Consider the following 20,531-nt stretch of genomic DNA (forward strand, 5'->3'; position numbering starts at 1 on the left):
AAGATCCAGAGATCGTGAAAGGGGCTCTGGAATGTTCTGAGAGTCTGCAGCCTACTCAGCACGTGCTCTGAAGGGAACTAAAACCCAGCCATGGTTGCAACTGAGACGAGGATCAAAAATGAAAGAATTAACTCGTTCAAAGTAGAGGAATGAAGTCCCTAAACTGAAGTGCCGTGTTTAATGCTTCACAGAGAAGGAGAGAAGAGCTCTGTAAAACTAGAAAATCTTGCTTCATCCTAGAAGCTGATAAAATGTCACAACACAAAATACAATCCCACATAAAGCAATGATCGAAACATTATGTAAGAACAAAATAAAATTACATCGCAAATGAAGTATGCTCAAAGTAGGTACTCATTGAAAAGGTCAAAATTGTAGTCTGCTATATCAAAATGAGTTCTAAGAAAGTAATATAAAGCATGAAATAAAGTACAAATCACAATTGTAAAACCTCAGAAATTATGGGACAGAACTCAGGGGAGAATTAGAAATCAAAGACAAAATCATTTAAGAATTTATCTACCACAGGAAGATAAAAGTGAATAAATTCATAGTTGAACGTCTTAAAATAAAATAGAAAAATCAGAGGAAAACTTTGATATCAAAAATAAGTGCAGAATACAATATTAAAGAGTTTTTAAAAATTACAAAAATTACTAGAGCTAGGCCAAAAAAAAAGATTAAATGTATAAATTTGAGTCCTTAAAATAGAAACTCAAGAAAAAAAAACACTAAAAATGAAATGAAAATCCAAGGAAAACTCCCTCTCACCACCACCACCAAAAAAAAAAGAAGCAAGCAGCTATAGAAAAATTTAAAATTATTTACTGAAAGAATATGACATAGACCTGAGAACTTTAACTCAGATTGACCAGCACTGTGATATTCAAGTAAATTTACTTGACTTTAAAAGATCAGAAGGGAAAACGTGACTTAAGAGGGGAAAAAAAATACTAGATAATTGTCTGACTTTTTAATAGTCATGCTTTATAGCAAATGAAAATGAAAGGGATCATATTTAATTAAGTCCAAGACAAAATGTGTAAGCCATGGATTTTGTATTTGGAAAAACGAACCTTCTATTATCTAGTAAAAGACTCGGGAAAACTCACCAACATCAAGAATTCAGGTAATTCTGATTCCAAGAGCACTTCCTTCCAATTTTAATAGAAAACAGACTTCAGACCACCAGTGTAAGTGGAGACAGCCTCCTGGGGTCTGTAGAATTAAGTCTAAAGCTTAAGGATAATGTAGCCAAAATGGAGAGGCTCCCCCTGGCCAAAGACAGGATAGTCTGAGCCTCAGGAATGAAAAGAATGGCAGTAGGTTAAAATCTAAGTCTATCTGTATGCATGAATTTATAATGATAACGAGAGGGACTAGAGAGAGAGAGTACAGAGTTTAAGGCTTTGCTTGTGGCTGACCCGCTAGCTTCCCAGCAACACATGGACCCCTGAACATCACCAGTATAGCCCCAGGACTGCCCAGAGTGGACCTGAGGCTTTCTAGCATCACTGTGGTGTTGTGGGTAATTCCTGGCTAAAGAGCCCAAACGACACCACCACCTCAATCCCTCACCTTGAACCGTCTGTCTAGTTAGCCAAGAATCACTCTGAGGGACCCCAGACCTCTCCCGAGCAATGCTTAAGAGACTCCCCCAACGTAGCTCATTGGAAAAAGAATGCAGTATCTTTAAAGTTAAGAAACCAGTTTGTTATAGGGGAAGAAAAAAGAGGGCAGTTAAGAAGGTGGGGGCGTCAGGGAATCCAAAATACCTAGTGCTTTTCTGATAAACTGTATCCCTGAGTGTAAACATACGGTAGCACTGTCGTCCTGTTGTTCATTGATTTGCTCAAGTGGCACCCGTAATGTCTCCATTGAGACTTGTTGTTACTGTTTTTGGCATATCAGATGCACCACTGGTAGCTTGCCAGGCTTTGCCATGTGGGCGGGACACTCTCGGTAGTTTGCCGGGCTCTCCGAGAGGGACAGAGAAATCAAACCCAAGTCGGCTGTGTGCAAGGCAAACACCCTACCCGCTATGCTATCGCTCCAGTCCAGTGCAGAAACAGTAGATGGGAAATTATACCTATAGTGTTTCAAATAATAGGTGAAAGTGATTGGTAACATTATAGCATAATTGGGCAACCCTTATCAGAGATTTGTAGGCATTTGTCATGAAGGCTGCTGAGAGATGAGCAAATCTTGTCATTTGCCTGGAGGTTCCTCAGTTATTTCTGTTGGTCGTGTCAGATGTTTGAGACCTGAGTGTGAGGCATTTTCTGGATGCAGCTGCTGATTTGCAGGCAGCCCTGTTCCTCTCGAAGCAGCCCTGCTTCTAGAGCAGGCTGCTGACCGGCGTCAGAAACCCTACGGGTCAAGTCAGAGTAGGCAATTACAAGGAAGTAGCAAGTATGGCGGAGAGCCCTATAGATTCAAAGTGACTTTTAGTGAGACTTTCAAATTGACTTTTCGTAAGAGCAAAGGGTGGCGGGGATCCAGTGAAGGGTGGTGAGTGGTTATTGGTACTCTGGTGGTGGGTGTGGTTTGATCTCCGTGCTGATACACAGAGCTGTGGGATACTTGGTAGAAAAGTGATGTTACCTCAATAACAAAATAAGCAAATTGACTTAATTCATATATGATTTTTTAATATAAGACTAAGCGAGGGACCAAAGAGATATTACTGGGATTAAGGCACTTTCCCCTCATCCAACCAAACCCTGTATGATCTGCATATGGTCCCTGCAACTGTCAGGAAGGATTCCTGACCACAGAGCCAGGAATAAACGCTGAGTATTGCCAGTGTGGCCCCAAAGCCAAAATATTTAAATTAAGAAGGAGAAGGAGAAGGAGGAGAAGGAGGAGAAGGAGAAGGAGAAGAAGGAAGAAGAAAAAGGAAGAAGACTAAGCTAGAGTATCAGGATAGATATTGCTGTCATGAAACTCTTTGATGCAAAGAATTTTTCTTGAGTGAGGCCTACCCCACACGCTCATGGTGCATTCCTGGCTCCGTGTTCATCTGTTATCCCCAGCAGTGCTCACTGGCCCGTATGTGGTGCTGAGGCCAAACCAGCAGCAATTAAAGGAAGTGCTTTAACCCTGCATTACCTCTCTACTCCCTTTAAATGGAATTACACTGAGCATGTCTTGGGCATGCTATTAAGAGGTTATAAAATAACATTTAAATATAAATTTTGGAAGAATCAGCCACAGGGTTTTAAAAAGGGATTTATTTTAAATGAAAGGAAATTTGGAATGTACTAAGGAATGTTTTTGTCCATGGCAATGGGTTCTTTCTCTTCAAAGTATATCATCTTTTTTCTATATTTTTTTCTTTTTGGGTCACACCAGGCAATGCACAGGGGTTACTCCTGGCTCTGCAATCAGGAATTACTCCTGGCAATGCTCAGGGCACCATAGGGGATGCTGGGAATCAAACCCGGGTCGGCCGCGTGCAAGGCAAACGCCCTATCTGCTGTGCTATCGCTCCAGCCCCTATCATTTTTTTCTAGGAGTGACAGAGTACTGTTTAGTGAAAAGGTCCAATTTGCAATTCAGTCATTAAGTGAGATTGAAGGAAAGAGTTAATAGGTGCAGAGATCTACTTATTTATATTCTATAGAAATTATCCTTATTTTATCTCATTTGATTTATAAAATCTTTGTTTTACTTTTCCCGTCTTTTGTGTACGTGTGCAGGGGGTGTTTGATTTATATCCAGTGGTGCTCATGGATTACTCCTAGTTTATGCTCAGGGATAATTCTTGGTAATGTTTAGGGAACCATAAGAGGTGTCAGGGATTGAAATGAATTTGGCCATATGCAAAACAAGTGCCTTAAACCTTGTACCATCCCTCTAGCCCTCTTTCCTTTCTTTCTCTTCCCTCCCTCCCTCCTTTTGCTGCCTCCCTCCCTCCATCCTTCTTCCTTCTTTATCTCCCTCCCTTTCACTCTCTCTATCCCTGCCTTCCTTTATCCCTTTCTTTCTTTCTTTCTTTCTTTCTTTCTTTCTTTCTTTCTTTCTTTCTTTCTTTCTTTCTTTCTTTCTTTCTTTTTCTTTCCTTCTTTCTTCCTTTCCTTCTTTTTTTTTGCAATTCAGGCCTAATGACTGGGTTATGTAGGAGATCAAACTCAGGGCCTTGAGCATGCTAGAGATATGCACTGCTATTTAAGCTATCTCCCCAGCCCTTCTCAATTCTTACTGTAATAAATGAAAACCTTAATCTTTGAAGAAATGCAAAACTTTAAACCTTGGATAATTTGTGTAGCAAATGATAGATCTTTTAATTTTGTGGCAAAATCTTAATGTCTGATTTTTTGCTTTAAAAAGAAAAAGAATTATATTTACAATGAAGATAAAGTTGAGTCTGAATAGCATTTTAAAATCAAGAAAATTACATACTCTTGTTCAATAGCAAATTAGATAAAAATATGTACAAATATTTTTAACTTTTTCATTGAGAAAATGGGCTTAACTCATTTCTTGGCTCTATGCCAATTGAAGAATTACATTCTGCTTGCCTAAATTTAATATCAGATTTCTGTAGGATTAACTGACTTTCATTTGATGTTACATAATGTTTGTCACTAGTGAACTTAACGATTGAATTATAACTGTTTTTATAAAAATATGAAAATTGCCTTAGAGATTAAAATGTGATATTTGTGTATGAAAAGTCACTCATTTAAAAATATATATGTCAGCTATAACTGAAACTCAGGATTAACTTCTACTTCTATTATAACTTCTGGAGAAGGAGATAAGTATTTTCTGCTTGTGAAGGAAAAAGATTGTACACTTTATTTATTGGTTGATTTTGCTCTACACTTCAATCTCTTAAATTTGTGCAGCTAAACAATGATTTGGAATTGGATTCCCACTCTTCAATGTTGTATAATTTTTTTATCCAAGAGTTTATATTGAAACCTAAATATTGACAAGATAGTATAGCATTATGTAAGTGAAAGAAATCCATTACAAATGATCATGTTATATAATTCCTTTTATAAGAAATGTCCAGAAGGGTAAAATAGAAGCAGGAAATGGAGTAGTGACCATCAGGGGCTGAGGGGAGAAAAAAGAGGAGTTTTGACGCTGAATGGGTACAGAACTCTTTTCTGATGTAATGGAATGTTCTGGAAGTAGATGGTTGGTGAGAGTCCCATAGCTTTGAATAAACTGAGAACCACTGTGCTGTGTACCTTCCTGGTGGGGCAGAATTATGGGTGGATTGGGGGTCTATTTCTTGGATCCACCTGACTTTTCCGCCTACAGACCCTCTCGGGGCTGCTTAAATTGAAGACTTCAATACAGTTTGAAAACCACTAGTATAAGAGATGAAGACCTTTCTATTGCTAGATGGAGATGAGCCAAGTCAAAGCTAGTGCCCACTCCGCACTGTAAATTAACCGTGTGTTAATGGCGTACAAAGAAATTGGACTTCACGTGCTTCTTCTTGCTCAATGGCCTTGTCTTTTACATTTTTATTATAGAAAATAAGTATCTCCTGTTCCTTCTCTTTACTAAAAATGTAGGATAAATCTCTATTAAATTTAATGACCTACAGTCAGAGGTTCCAAATAACCTTCATGATAAGTGCTGTGTCCCAAGCATTCTTTCTTTTAAAATGTCCTTCTTTGCTCTCAGCTATATTCTATATATTTTACCTATTGTGCCTGGGTACAATCCAATACTTCTAAACGATCATCTCTTACTGCAGCTTTTTCCTCCACAAAATACCTTAGATTCTTTTTCTTTTCACTTACAGCTTCTTTTCCACATTTCTTTACATTTGTCAGATCTGTATCTGTACAAGTACATGTCAAATGTGCTTTATTGTCAGTGGTATTTTAAGGTAAAATTGATATCAAAGGTCATGTGACAAGATCTGGTAATAATGTAGACCATCCTTGCTATGCTTTTAGAGATTAAAGGGAAAATTGGTGAACTTTAAATTTTAAGTAGCTTGAACTTATTTTCATTTGCTCTATTCTTCTGGCCTTTACAATCAAGCTTTTCCCCGGTAGTTTCCTAAAATTAGGTAACTACTAATAGTCACCAAATATAAGTGAAATTTATATTAGCTAGTAATTGGTGAATGACATACTTAGGTGAAATAGGGGCAGATGGGAAACAACAAAATTATCTATGTCTCGATTTAGAGTTCTTTTAAAATTTCATGTATAGTTAATCTTTTGTTTGTGAAACTTGTTTGAATGTGTCCTGGGTGTTCTCTAATGAAGAAAGCAATGGATAGCAGACAATGAAGGTGGCAGGCAACTGATCCTCTGCTGTTATTTTTAGCACTCAATTTGTTAGTATAGAAAAGGTCTCTGGTTCTGTAGACATTAGAGGAAGGTCTTTTTAGATGCAGATTTGGCAACCAGGCTAGGTGTTAGATACCCAGAGTTTTGATTCAGTTCCCCAGCACTAATGTAAATATATGAAATTTAGCTTCAGAAAAACAAAAAAAATGATATCTGTGGAACTTCCTGTCAATAAGAAGGATGAATGTGTGCTAGAGAGCTTCTGGGTTGAAAAGAGATGGTGGGAGTTACTTGGATCTCAGCCCGTCTCTTAAAGAAACAGTAATATTGTATACTATTGTGAACATATTAGTCCAAATCAAATGATTATATGTTTATATGGTTGGGAAATGACAAAGAAACTGCCCTTGTCCTTACAAAGTAGATTATCAACATCTCAACATCGGTCTACCTTTTAATTCTTTATTTTGCTTTCCCTCTTTCCATACTACAGTTTAATGCTGACTTAAAAAAAGTTCAAAGAAGCTATATAGGTAATTCTCATTACCTACCTTAGTTAAAACCATATAATAATTAAGAATAGTTTATCACTACTAGTATATAATAGAACATTGCCAGTACTTTAGTGATAGAAATTGACCAAGAGCATTGCCACAGTTAATTTCACTTTGTTTCATTTATTTCAAGACTAAGGAAAAGAATGAGGTCTTACTTATTTTCAACAGAAATAAAACATTGCCTAATTGCTGGTTATATTTCATTGTAAGCCCTGATCGCCATGTTTTCATAAAATGTAATGTTATTCCAAAAACACATGGAGCAGTTGCAACTGATGTCTCTGATTGTATCAATTTATATTCATTTGGGTTTAATGCAAATAGACATCTCCTTCCATTATGAGATAAGTGTGTCCCTTCCCACCTCACAGACAACATCGGGGGAAGATGTCCGGGACTTCACAAAGGTGCTGAAGAACAAGTTCAGATCCAAGAAATACTTTGCCAAACATCCTCGGCTTGGCTACTTGCCTGTCCAGACAGTCCTTGAAGGTGACAACTTAGAGACGTAAGTTTGATTTTAATATTTTAAATGAACATTTCTCTTATATCTGATGCTGTCTCAGATATTTATTAATTTAATGACAGTCTAATCTAAAAAATTTTGTAGTTTGGCAAGGTGTTCAGTCTTAGAGGAAAGTCAAACTTGGAACTATCTTTACAGCAGATTTACCATTTGCAATTTTGTGACAGAAATTTCAAATTTATGAAAAATTAAATTTCAAATTTAATTTAATTCCTAACATTTTTAAACATTTTTTATATATATATATATTTTTTTTTATTTAAAGAAATATTTTATTGAACCACCGTGAAAACAAAAAAAATACAAAGCTTTCAGGTTTAAGTCACAGTCAAATACTGATTAAACCACCATCCCTTCACCAGTGCACCCGTTCCACCACCAAGAACCCCAATAAACCCCCCTCCCACCCCACCCCCCATCTAAGTAGCTGATGATATTCCCATTATTCTCTCTATATATTGAGTACATTTCATATTTCCATACAGAACTCACTACTGTTGATTGGAAATTTTCCCCAACATCAGGCCTGCTGAATAAGCATCATCTAATAAGTTCTCTTCCTTGGTAAAGGTGAAAATTTTAGCTCAGTTCGCAGTCAAAGTGCATGGCTGCAAGAATCTGCTCTGGTGCCAAAATGGGTTAGGAGACCTCAGGATCACAGTCAGTAGGCGGGAGGCTCTGCTTCTCGTGCCGCGGCTCTTGGTTCATCTCTGGGCGGAAGGCGCGCCGGGAATACCTCCCCTCCCAGGATCACCTACAGGCTACGTCACTAAAGAAAGTCCTACCTCCTGGTGGAGGGGTCTTAGAGGGTGGCTCTCACCGCGTGGCCGCTGCCGCTGCCGCCATTTTCGCTCAGAAAAATGGGGTGGAGAGGGAAAAAAAATCCCTCCCCGGGCTGCACGAGGTTGTAGTTCAGCTCGCAGTCAAAGTGCATGGCTGCAAGAATCTGCTCTGGTGCCAAAATGGGTTAGGAGACCTCAGGATCACAGTCAGTAGGCGGGAGGCTCTGCTTCTCGTGCCGCAGCTCTTGGTTCATCTCTGGGCGGAAGGCGACATTTTTAAACATTAACGTGCCCCCTTTTTATTGGTCTCCCGCTTTCTCTAAAAATACTTTTAAAAATTTGTGTCATTATGTGTTTTTTTTTTCATTTTTCCCATTGAGGGAATGTTTTATTAAATCTTACACTGTGTTTCTATTAACTGAACATATTTTTATTCGTTTCTCTGTGTTTTGGACCACAACAGGCTGTGCTTGGGGCTTTTCCTGGCTCTGTGCTCAGGAATCACTCTTGGTAGTGCTCAGGGAACCACATCTAGTACCAGTGAGCTAACCTGGGTTGGGTGCGTACAAAGGAAAGTGCCTTGCACTCTGTACTATCTCTCTCCCCAGCTGCACAGATTTTAATGTACATTTATCATAAAATACATCACTATATGTGCATGCAATGTTAAGTCTCACTAAAATCTCATATTACGTTCATATTCCTTTTTTCTTGTGCATAAAAATGGCAATATTCAAAATACTGTAGAGTCCATGAAATTGACAAAAGTTCTTCTAAGTATATATTTTGAAGGTTCAGAGAGATATTACAACAGTTAAGACACTTGTCTTGTGCAGCCAACACAGATTAATCCCTGACACTGAATATGGTCTCCCAAACCTGACCAGGAATGATTCTTGAGTATCAAGTGATTTTTGAGCATCAAGGGTTGTAGTCTAAAACAAAAAAAACAGTATGTATTTTGGATTACACAAAGGAATCAAGTATTGATCACCAATCAAGTCACTCTTGTGTGCCCTAAGCCACTGTTCCTATTTTACTCCATTGACTGGCAGGCACCCTTGTGAAGGGGTTGCAAGAAATTATGTATACAGTTATCAAATAACTCCGCTAACTAAAAAGTAAGCTTCTAAACTAAGTGTCATATTTTTCTATAGCATACAAAATATCATAGCTGAACAATAGCTCAATATGTCTGAAAAAGAGACTTTCTCCTGCACCCACTATACAATTCTTCTTGACCACCAGTTCAAATTTTGAAGAATTTAATTTTTACTTCCACATGCTTGAGACAAGCCTCACTCATGACCAGCCGTGTGACAAATCATCATAAAGGGAAATATATGTGTGTGTGCGTATCTAAATATATGTATATATATACATATATATGTATATGCACCTCTGGGAGAGCCTGGCAAGCTATGGAGAGGATCCCGCCTACACGGAAGAGCCTGCCAAGCTCCCCATATCATATTCAATATGCCAAATATAGTAACAATAACAGGTCTCATCCCCTGACCCTGAAAAGAGCTTCCAGTCGTTGGGAAAAACGAGTAAGGAGAGGCTGCTAAAATCTCAGAGCTGGGATGAATGGGGACATTACTGGCACCCGCTCGAGTAAATCAATGAACAACAGGATGACAGTAGCAGCGATATAGTGAAGCATAAATGAAACAAAGTCAAAGTAACTAAATTATTAGATTATAAAGCAAAATAATAATTTATACTTGAAATGGAACAAAAATTAATGTTTAAAAGAAGCTGATTTTAATATAGGGAATAATGTTAAATTATTAAAAAATTGTATACAAAGATTTAATCACTTTTAAAATACCGGCATTGGCTAGAGTCAGTGGATAAGACTCTTGCTAGTGCCTGATCCAGGTTCTATCCCCAGCATCACTAATCATCCCCTAAACCCTGCCAGGAGCACAGAACCCAAACTAAGCCCTCCCCACAGAGGAGTATGGTTCAAATACCTCCCCTCAAATTAAAATAAAACATCAGCATAAATATTCCTACAAAGGCAGTTTTCTTGTGTATGAATCCTGAGAATGAACTAATTTTATTGCTAATCATCCCCAGAGTGCCTAGTCAAAAAAAAGTAATGACGTTCTAGATACCGATAGACATCTTTCAGACTTTATTTATTTGTGGCGCAAGCGTTTTTTGTTTTTTGGGGTTTTCTTAATGCTTATTTAAAAAGATGTGAAGAGGAGAAAAAGAGAGAAATACATGCTTGAGATTGAGAGAGAACACAGGCTTCCCCAAAGTGGAAATAGGCAAGAAAAGAACCATGAAGACAAGCAAGCCAGATATATGTTCAGGCACAAACACGGGCTTGCAGGGCAAGCCTCGTCCAGAGTTTAGAAAAGAAACCCCAAGTGTGACGTGTGGAATGCTCTGAAGTATACAAGAGAGAAATGATTGTAAGAAATATAGTAAGCATATTGAGTGTAATTTTTGTAAAGTCAAACTAACTTTAACCATAATTTACTTTATTGTGTCTATGGAAGGTAATCAGAGAGCAGTAATAGGGTATGATGACAATCCATATATCTCAAAGATGTAGAAATAAAGAGGCAAAATGATAAAAATTTTTCTTCCATATAAGGCTCTTATGGAAAAGAGCCTTTGCTAAATTTATATACAAATACATCTGTGTGACTTGTGGAACTGCTGAGAAGTAGATCACAGTCCAAGTCTAGTGGAGATTTTTATCCCTCCCTAGCTAGAGTTATGTATGTAAATACAGAAAGAAATCTAATCCTGCTGTACAGAGGCTTCTATGTCCAAAAACCTGCTAGGTATGTATTTAAGTTATATGAAAAAATGAAAAATTTTGATAACTACTGAATACTGAATTATAGACAAATAATAAATACATCATTTTTCCTGTAGTACATTTTTGGAATGCAATTTTATTAAGACTGTTTAAATTTAGAGATTTGTTTGAGGCCAGGGGCTGGAGCGATAGTGCAGTGGGTAGGGCGTTCGCCTTGCATACGGCCAACCTGGGTTCCATTCCTCCGCCCTTTTCGTAGAGCCCAGCAAGCTACCCAGAGTATCTCGCCTGCATGGCAGAGCCTGACAAGCTACCCGTGGCAAATTCAATATGCCAAAAATGGTAACAAGAAGTCTCACGATGGAGATGTTACTGGTGCCCACTTGAGCAAATCGATGAACAACGGGATGACAGTGACAGTGACAGTTTGTGGCCAGAGAGACAGAACAGCGGTTAAGGCTGTTGCTTGTGCATATACAGTGCCAGTTTGATTTCTGCAACTGCATATGGACCCCTAAGTAGTGCTAGAAGTGATCCCTGAGCAAGGAGTAAGCCCTGAGCACCACCAGGCACAGTCCCCAAAGCAAATAAATACATGAATGCATATATTAAAAAAAATTAAAGAGCTAATTCCAGTAGTTCCTTTGTAAAGATAGGTTTTTGGTCTATTATTTTTGTTTTTGTGTTTTGAGTGGGTATCATTTTTCTTTGCGATCTTATATAATAATGAATTTTTGTTTGATTTTTATGTCTAATACAGTTTCTCTGTGTTGAATGCCCCATGAAAAAAATAATCTTTCATTTATCGGCATCATATCTCCTTAACCTTCAGTAACTGCCCGAAGCATAGAATCATCACACAGTGCAGTTATTTTTAGGATGATTTAATTGGCTTGAACCAGTGATGTGCCTTTTACTGTTTTAACAAGCTATTGGCATTCTGTGTCCCAAGTATCAGTTTTCTTTGTATGAATTATGTACTTTATTATATTATGCATCTTTAAGGAATTTTTGCTAATTTGCCTTTCATTGTCAAAACAATCATTAACATTAGTCATTCTATTCTGAGTGACTCAGAGAAAAACAAAGTATGCCAATTAATTTTGTGCCATTATTTTTGGTTCTGACTTTGAAAATACTTCATCTAGCAGAAATATACTAGCATTTTTGATGAAAGGAAAACAAGGAAAAGAAAGGAGTATAAGATTAAACCAAGTATCTTGAGACTCTTTTTGAAAAGGATTTATGAGCTACTGGATAGAGTGCGCAGTTTTCTTGCTGTTTTAAATCCTAGAATGAGTTCTTGGATTCAGTAGGGCTGATTTGTGTGTGTGTGTGTGTGTGTGTGTGTGTGTATGTGTGTGTGTGTGTGCAGCCCCCTATCACAGGGCCACTTAATCTTCTGGTGTAACAATTTATGTGAGTGGGTAGTAAAAAGTTGATTTCGCCTCTCCTATTTGTGGGAGGAGAGAACATTGGAGAAAAACCAGTGAGGTGGTAAATATGTTGAAGTTATTTATGAAGCTGATTAGAATTATTTTCTCTTCTCTTTCATCCTTGCAAAATGTAATGTTTTATCCCCATCCAGTAATTATCGTGCATGCATGGAAGGGATTTGTAGCGGGGAAAAACGGGTTATTAGTAACAGGAGGTAAACAATTCCAATGTTAAGTTTTGTCCAATTAATTTTATAACTATTTATGTGAGCTTTTTTTTTTCAAAAACAAATGAGCAGAGCTTGATTAAAAGGCTCCCACTGAAAATATACTTAACCAGCAAGCTAAAATGGTGACACGATAATTTGAGAGCATATTCATTGATTTCCCTGCTGATTAGAGAAGCTAAATAAATACCTCTCCCTAATATTAATTAAAGTGGAATAGACGCGTTTTTTGGTTTTTAAAGGGTGTTCCTAGCAAGACTCAGGTCATACAGGAAGTGGTACACTGGAGGAAGTGGCATTAAAACTTCAGAGATGAGCGGGCAAAATGTTTGGCATTTGGTGTGAGAAAGTGTGAGGGCAAGAGAAATATTTACAGAAGCCTGGACAGAAGACAGATTTTGCAAATTGAGGAGAAGCTGGAAAGAGTGGCCAGAAATGAAATGGAGAGAGAGAGGTAGAAACTATGTGTCAAAGAGCCTCCAGCGGCTCTTTGGATTTTTTTCTGAGAGGATTCAGGGAACCATTGGAGGTTCTTTAATTCAGACTTTGCTAGGGCCTCACTCTACGTGAGGGTAAATGAGTTGAAGAAAGCTGTAAGAATAGGAACTGAGAACTTAAGGCTCTATGGTAGCACTGTAGCACCATTGTCCTGTTGTTCATCAGTTTTGTTCAAGCGGGTATCAGTAACGTCTCCATTGTGAGACTTGTTACTGTTTTTTGGCATATCGAATATGCCACAGGTAGCTTGCCAGGCTCTGCCGTGCAGAAAGGATACTCTTGGTAGCTTGCCGGGCTCTCCAAGAGGGATGGAGGAATCAAACCCAGGTCGGCCGCATGCAAGGCAAATGCTCTACCTGCTGTGCTATCACTCCAGTCCTCTATAAGGGTCACTAAATTCTTTCAGGAAACTCTGAAATAGATATAATGGGTTAAGTATTGATTGCTTCCACATTAATGGGCTGTTGACCATAACACGTGGTTAGCCACCATTCCAGAAAGCAAGGGTAGTCTGAATTTTTCAGTCTGCCCTAATGCACAAATTTTGGGTCTTATTATTAACTGCCTTTAATCAGAGATTAGAGTTGTTCAGTGGGGATATGCCTTGTTTTGCTCTTTCCAGAATTAATTGAGAAGGCTAATCACGTCTCTTTAACCCCCTGCTCCATATCAAAATTCTTTAAAATCAATGAAGCCGAACGTTTGTTTCTTATCTTTATTGCTTTTTCATAGAAACTTCTTTCATATAATAAAAAAAGAAATTTCTTTTGAGAACCTCTTCAGCTCAGCTTTCTTTCTCTGCCATTCTTATCTTACTTCAATGAATCACTTTTGTACTAACTGAATTAACTTCACAAGAACCAGTCAAGCAGTTTCTTGAAGCTTTTCTGAGTCCAATTATGATCCCCAATACATATTTTCTTTATGTTTAAAGCTCATGGTCAATGTTATGGTACCATTGAGTTTTTGAAATGAGCTTCAGAACAGTTATTATTTTTAGGAAATGTGTTGCACATGGCCTGGAGAGAAACTGCAATGGACTGGAGCACACACTTTGCATGCAAGAGGTCAGGACTCTCCCCTGACACTGCATAATCCACCGAGTAATGTCAGCAGTAAACCCCTGGCCCCCAAGAACAGAGCCGGGAGTATTTCTGAGCAACACTTGGTGCACAGGGAAAGAAAGAGAGAAAGAGAGAAAGAGAGAAAGAAAGAAAGAAAGAAAGAAAGAAAGAAAGAAAGAAAGAAAGAAAGAAAGAAAGAAAGAAAGAAAGAAAGAAAGAAAGAAAGAAAGAAAGAAAGAAAGAAAGAAAGAAAGAGGAAGGAAGGAAGGGAGAAAGAGAGAAAGAAAGAGAAAAAGAAAGAAAGAAAGAAAGAAAGAAAGAAAGAAAGAAAGAAAGAAAGAAAGAAAGAAAGAAAGAAAGAAAGAAAGAAAGAAAGAAAGACTAACAGAGCAATTACCTACATTTAACATCTATATTTCAAAGTTAATGAAAAGTAGAGTTGTAATAGGCAACTTAATAATACTCTGTTGTTTCATTGTTGTTGCATCTGTTTTACTTATGGATGATTGGGTTTATTTACAGTATAGATATTTTGGCAAATACTGAGTGAATAAATGTTTGTTTTGAAAGCAGGTCCAAAGAATCTCAGTGTTTTCTTCCAGTAACATGATTTTTCACATTCAGGTATCAATTTATGCTTCCAATGAGGATGTATGAGATTATTGGCTTTTCTTTTGTGTGCTTATAGTATAAGTACATAAGAAATAGAAGTATCAAGCAGGGCTACATAATCTTCATTTTCCTCTTTGTTTTCATCAGCTTAGCTTTGCAGGAGACTGTCATTTAACCAAGATCTAAATTTAAATATCCATCTTCATTGCTACACTTCCTTACCAATAAAAAGGCTAGAATTTGAACTAGGATCAAATTAGATCCTAATTTTATTTAGGAACAGTTTCTCCTAGGCCGTATATCACAGACCCTGGAGGATTTTAGGCAGTGCTGTGATATTTGGGCTGCCCCAGAAGTAGCAATGAAACTGCTCAAGCCCCAGATTCAAGCAAACTCAAATGCACAAACGCATTCTCTTTTTGTTCATAACAGAGTTTGAACTTGTGGTTAAAATTATGCTTGAAGTATACCATGGTCTAGAACCCAGAATAATCTCTCTCTTATGTGGGATATAAAGAAACTTCAGAGGGGAATCACAAAGCCCAAGACAATAGAAAAGATGAGTAGGAGAACTAGTTCAGTAGGAAGCTGACACCGGATTGGGGATAGTGGGGCCGGGGCTGGGGTGGGGGGGGTTGTTGGAGAGGGAGGACCTACCTGCCTATTCAGGCTCAGGGGAGGAAGGGCAATGGACAAGTTATGCTGGTAATGGGATTGGTGATTGTGAACCTGAAAATAATAACTAACTTTGCAAAGAGTTGCAATTCACAGTGATTCAGTTTAAAAAATCATGTTTTAGAGAAGTGCTTTCAGTTTTATCACTAATCCTAAATTTTGGGTGGGATATGGGAAAATATGTAAGGGATATCTTATTCAGTGTATCTGTTGAGAGGTTTGTGTACACTGGATTCGAATCTTTATGTATGAAATTGCACAAAGAAAACCCCGCCAAAATCTCATTTTGCTGTAGCTCTGCCATCAATATATAATATAGTCTGTGGTATTTAAGTTTGTCTTTCTGATCAGATTTCTTCTCCAGGAAAAGCACAAATAAGATTTGTATCTCCGCTCTGTTTATTGTGGAGCGTTATTATCTATAAAAAGATTCCATGATTTTGTGCTATTTTGAAGCCGTCTGTTTCTTTTTTTTTTCAATACAACTATTTAAAGATGTGTTTGCTGTCCTGTAACAAATATCCTGTTAATATCTGCAGAAAGGCCCCTGCAGGCACCGGAATACATAACATCTTCTTTCGAATAAACAGTGACTCCCATTGCTTTTGATTTCCCCTCGGTGAGCTTCAAGCACATCAGTACAGGAAGGGAAGACAAACGCCTGTGTTCTTACCCATGCCCCACTGTTTTTGGCTTATGTTGCGTTGCACTGAAGTGTTGCTCTTGTGACCTTTGTTTCCCTGTTCCCTCTCTGCAGTCCTATCACTCTCATCAGTATGTGGCCAGAACACTATGAGTGAGTATCCATAGCTTGCAAAGCAAAAGATGATATTCCGATCCATTTTCCTAGCATGGGGGTATTTACTAACCTCTGTTCTGAAATAATAATTCTGCCTCCTGGGTGACAATCCAGGTGGTATATTTGCATGACAAAATTATTGTTTAACCAAGCTAACATTCGTAAAGGAACATCTGTCAGTATTTGGACATAACACTCTTCCTGTGTTTGTTTTTTGTTTTCTCCATAGCCCCTCGCAGTCTCCTCAGCTGTTTCATGATGACACCCATTCAAGAATAGAACAGTATGCCACACGGTAAGAATGGATAGGAGCCCTCCCCTGCACGGCCCTCCGGCCTGGATCTAATTCTCTTATCAGTCCTACACCATCGGCATGCCTTGATTTAAGGGATATAGTTTTGGAGGAGTTCTGGTTCTCTCATATTTGGAATTTGGACTCCCATCTTCCCATATTATTACTTGTGTTTTTCCACATATCTGCAATTCATTTTGTGGCAAGTAATCCTCAGTAAGATCTGATTATTGAACTCAGGAGAACTCAGGCATCTCACAAGCAAGATTGAGATAATGTAACTCAGTTTCAGTGAATAAAGCATTTTTAAAGTGTTCTCAAGAATTTTTGTGTTTATGAATTGCAGCATGTAATTACATTTATGCTAATGTTTTGTTATAAGATTTTATTTTAAACTCCCCAAATGATATTAAGTATAGGCTGGTCTTGATGCTGTGTACAGATTTCCAGGGGTGGTGTGTGTGTGTGTGTGTGTGTGTGTGTGCGTGTGTGCGTGTGTGCGTGTGTGCGTGTGTGTGTGTGTGTGTGTGTGTATTAGCTATGGTAACCTGTAACCAGCTATGCCTAAAAGAAATTATTTGAGCATCACAGAAATAGTGGCATTGAAACTGGGTTTTGGTCAAATAGGAGGGGAAGGGGAAGGCTTGGATTAATTTTTAAAATATACTGAAAAGCATGACCTAGAAAAAAACATGACTTACTGAAAAAAAATGCAAATAGGAAAAGGGCTAAGCATGATACAAAAAACAGAAGGTGAATTTCAGTAATGAAAGGTCCACTCACTAGTGAAGTATATTGTATCTGTAGAAGGGAGTTTTTGAACATGAGGCACTTAATCAGATTTGTATGAGAGGGAAGATTCCCCAAGATCTGGAAGATCAATTAAGAGACTGGATTCCATGGTGTCAGATAATGCCTTAAAGTAGTGATGGTAAAAATGTAACTCAATATTACCTGTTCTGTTCACAACGTCATTAAGAAATTTGAACCTTTCTGTATTTTGTCAGAGTTGTGAGTTTCATACTGACTGAGGATATACCTCCACTGAACTTTGTCCCTGTAACTGTCTTACTAACCTTATTTTTTTTTTTCAGACTGGCCCAAATGGAAAGAACTAATGGCTCTTTCCTTACTGATAGCAGCTCTACCACAGGAAGTGTGTAAGTACATCCTGAAATTAGCACTGCCTTGAAAGGCTCATTCTTATATTATGGTTGTCGGATATAATATTCATTGATTGTGGCTCTGAATTTTGATCCCAATCAAAATTGATAAGTGTGGCTATAAAAATGTCTACATAGATTTTATGCTTCTAAGTCATGCTAGTATAAATTGAGTATGTTTATTCATTAGTTTCATATAAGTTAATAAAATTCACACATTTGTCATCTGATATGCCTCAGAAAAATCACATTGTTTTATTTATGAAGACCATTATATATATATTCTTTCCGTTTGTCTGATATTTCCTGTTACTGTAGCAAATGAAATGCTACAGAATATGTGCAGGACCATAAAATGCTATTCCTTCTGCCTCCTCACATTTTCTTCATAATCCTTGACATTTAACAATGATGGCTCCTCCACGCAGACATATGTTCCTGACCCTTCCCTGAAAAGTGTTAACTTCTCTGCAGAATTTTATTTTATTACCAATGAGGAAAAGGCCCATTGACTTTGGAGTGCTTTTTAAAAACCCTCCTAGGCAGATAATTCATCTCAGATGATCCCACTGTCATACGTAGACTTTTCTTCAGAACTTTTCCTTCCCAGGACTTGAAATTAGTGTTTTCAATCTGAATGATGTCTGAAACATTTGAATAATGTCAATTTTACTGGACTTAATGCAGGTTTGCTGTGGTGTGGGCCTGGTGGGAATTTGTAGAGTAATAAGAGAAGTTGTAGAATACATTACCTAATTACCTTCTGCTATAAAGGACCATGGAGAGGACTGAATTGGAATACCCTCAGTACTGTGTCTCCTTGACAATGGAGAAAAAAAGGGTTGCTATCATTCACTGTATCACTGTATCACTGTCATCCCATTGCTCATCAGATTTGCTCCAGCTGGCACCAGTAACATCTCCATGTGAGACTTTTTACTGTTTTTGGCATATTGGATACACCACGGGTAGCTTGCCAGACTCTGCCATGCAGGCGAGATACTCTGGGTAGCTTGCCGGGCTCTCCAAGAGTGGTGGAGGAATCGAACCCAGGTTGGCCACGTGCAAGGCAAACGCCCTACCCGCTGTGCTATTGCTCCAGCCCAAACTTATAATAAAAGTTTTTAAAATTTCAAAGATTAGCATGATAGTACTTCATTATAGTGTTATTAACATTATTATTCATATACTATGAGAATGGAAAAAAACACAAATCAAGATGATAACAGCATATTCCTAACGCTTATTTCATTTTTAAGATACAGCTTGTATTTTTATGTAAAGTACTTAAATATTTTCAGTATTTTCTATATCAACTTCATTCCCACTAAAGCTGGTACTAGCCAGAGGGTTAAACAAAATAATAATAAAGAGATCAAACAATTAAAAGTAAATCTGATCACTTCTCGGAGTTTTGGCTAAGATCAAGTGTAGTAAAAGTAAATCTGAATTTTTTAAAAATGTCTTTTCCATGCCCTGTAACAGAGAGTGTTGGTCATGCTCAAAATCTGTATATCCGAGGTTTGAATTGCAATAAAAACTACTTAGAAGAGAGGTGGGGAGAAGAGGGAATATTGATAAATCCTACACACTTTTACTTTAGAACTAAAGTCTGAGTGAAGAAAAACCAAGCAGATAACTGACAGCTTATGCACTTCAATAGACCATCAGTGAATATATTAAGCTTTTTTCACATAGACAACAAGTATTATATATCTACCATACAGTTGTGTTTGAGAATCAGTAATAAAAGCAAACTCTTAAAGTTTGATATATTTGTTCTATTACTAATTTATATATTCAGATAAATTTCTTAGATTAAAATAAAAACAAAAAATAAAATAATGGTCAAGGTTTATTATGCCCTAATTAGTTTATTTTCAGTTTATTTTGGTTTTGTTTTTTCTAGGTTTCGGTGGTAATTTATTAGTGTTTAGGTTGGTGCATCTGGCTCCATTCAGAGAAACCAGTAGCTTGAAATTGGCTGTGCTGGAAGTCTTTAAACCATACAAATTGCAAATGCCACAGCTCAAAACCTTCGATTTATTTGATTTCTGGTTTTGGAGAATCTGTTGTTAGACATTTATCAGCACGTCAGTTTAGAGTCTTCAGGAGTCCTACAGGCCTGAGCAGAGATGTGGTGTCACAAGGAAAAGAAACACCCTGATGAGGATTTGGGGTAGAAATAGACTCTTGGGGTGAATGGTAAAGGAATCTATGAATATTCTGGTCAAATCTTCAAACGCCAAGTGAGTCTGTTGAAAGAAGGAGGAAATAGCAGCATATCGTATCAGTAGGCCAGAGCAGCGGGAGAGCAGACTGCCCTGTGGCCCTTGGGTGCTAGCTTTTACTCCATTCTACAATGAAGGAGGCAGAACAGTCGAGTCAAGGGGTGGGAGGTAAGTGGTCTTTCCTGGAACGCTCAGCCTCTTTGCTTAGAATAGGTTTCTATTCCTCTCCAACTAGTGGTCGGCTCAGAACTGTCCTGGTGATTTTTAGGGCTATGTGGGTTACCGAGAGTGCCTACCGACTGCCAGCTTTGTTAGTTTTGTTCGGAATTAGTGTTTTGCACCTAAGAGAGGTGGGTCTGACAGTTTTGTAGAAAATACAAGAGGCGGGGCCTTTCAGGTTATAGTCCTCTGGGTTGGCAAGGTTTTTTTTTACAAAGCTATGAGAAATTGAAGCTTTACCATGCTTACGTGTTTGCTACCTTTATTTAAGAGGACAAAGCTTCAGGGTAATATTTTCCACCCTGTCAAGGGCATTTGTAGCAGAATAATGGCTCCCAAAGAAGTCCACATCCAAATCCCTGAAACTTGCGGCTATGTTACTTTGCTTACCAAAAG

The 20,531-nt window shown here is 37.9% G+C and overlaps 1 protein-coding gene across 7 annotated transcripts in view; it reads left to right on the plus strand.

The window, feature by feature from the left end:
• Nucleotides 1-20,531, plus strand: part of UTRN (utrophin) — a 585,431-nt gene that overhangs the window by 536,616 nt on the left and 28,284 nt on the right. For all 7 annotated transcript variants that reach the window (XM_055134486.1, XM_055134485.1, XM_055134487.1 and 4 more), the window contains 4 exons: nt 7,198-7,334; nt 16,189-16,227; nt 16,460-16,525; nt 17,617-17,682. In XM_055134486.1, the coding sequence (XP_054990461.1) occupies nt 7,198-7,334; nt 16,189-16,227; nt 16,460-16,525; nt 17,617-17,682 (308 nt within the window). The remainder of the gene's footprint in view (nt 1-7,197; nt 7,335-16,188; nt 16,228-16,459; nt 16,526-17,616; nt 17,683-20,531) is intronic.

Source organism: Sorex araneus, chromosome 4 (genome assembly GCF_027595985.1).
Source record: "Sorex araneus isolate mSorAra2 chromosome 4, mSorAra2.pri, whole genome shotgun sequence".
NCBI classification, from domain to species: domain Eukaryota; kingdom Metazoa; phylum Chordata; class Mammalia; order Eulipotyphla; family Soricidae; genus Sorex; species Sorex araneus.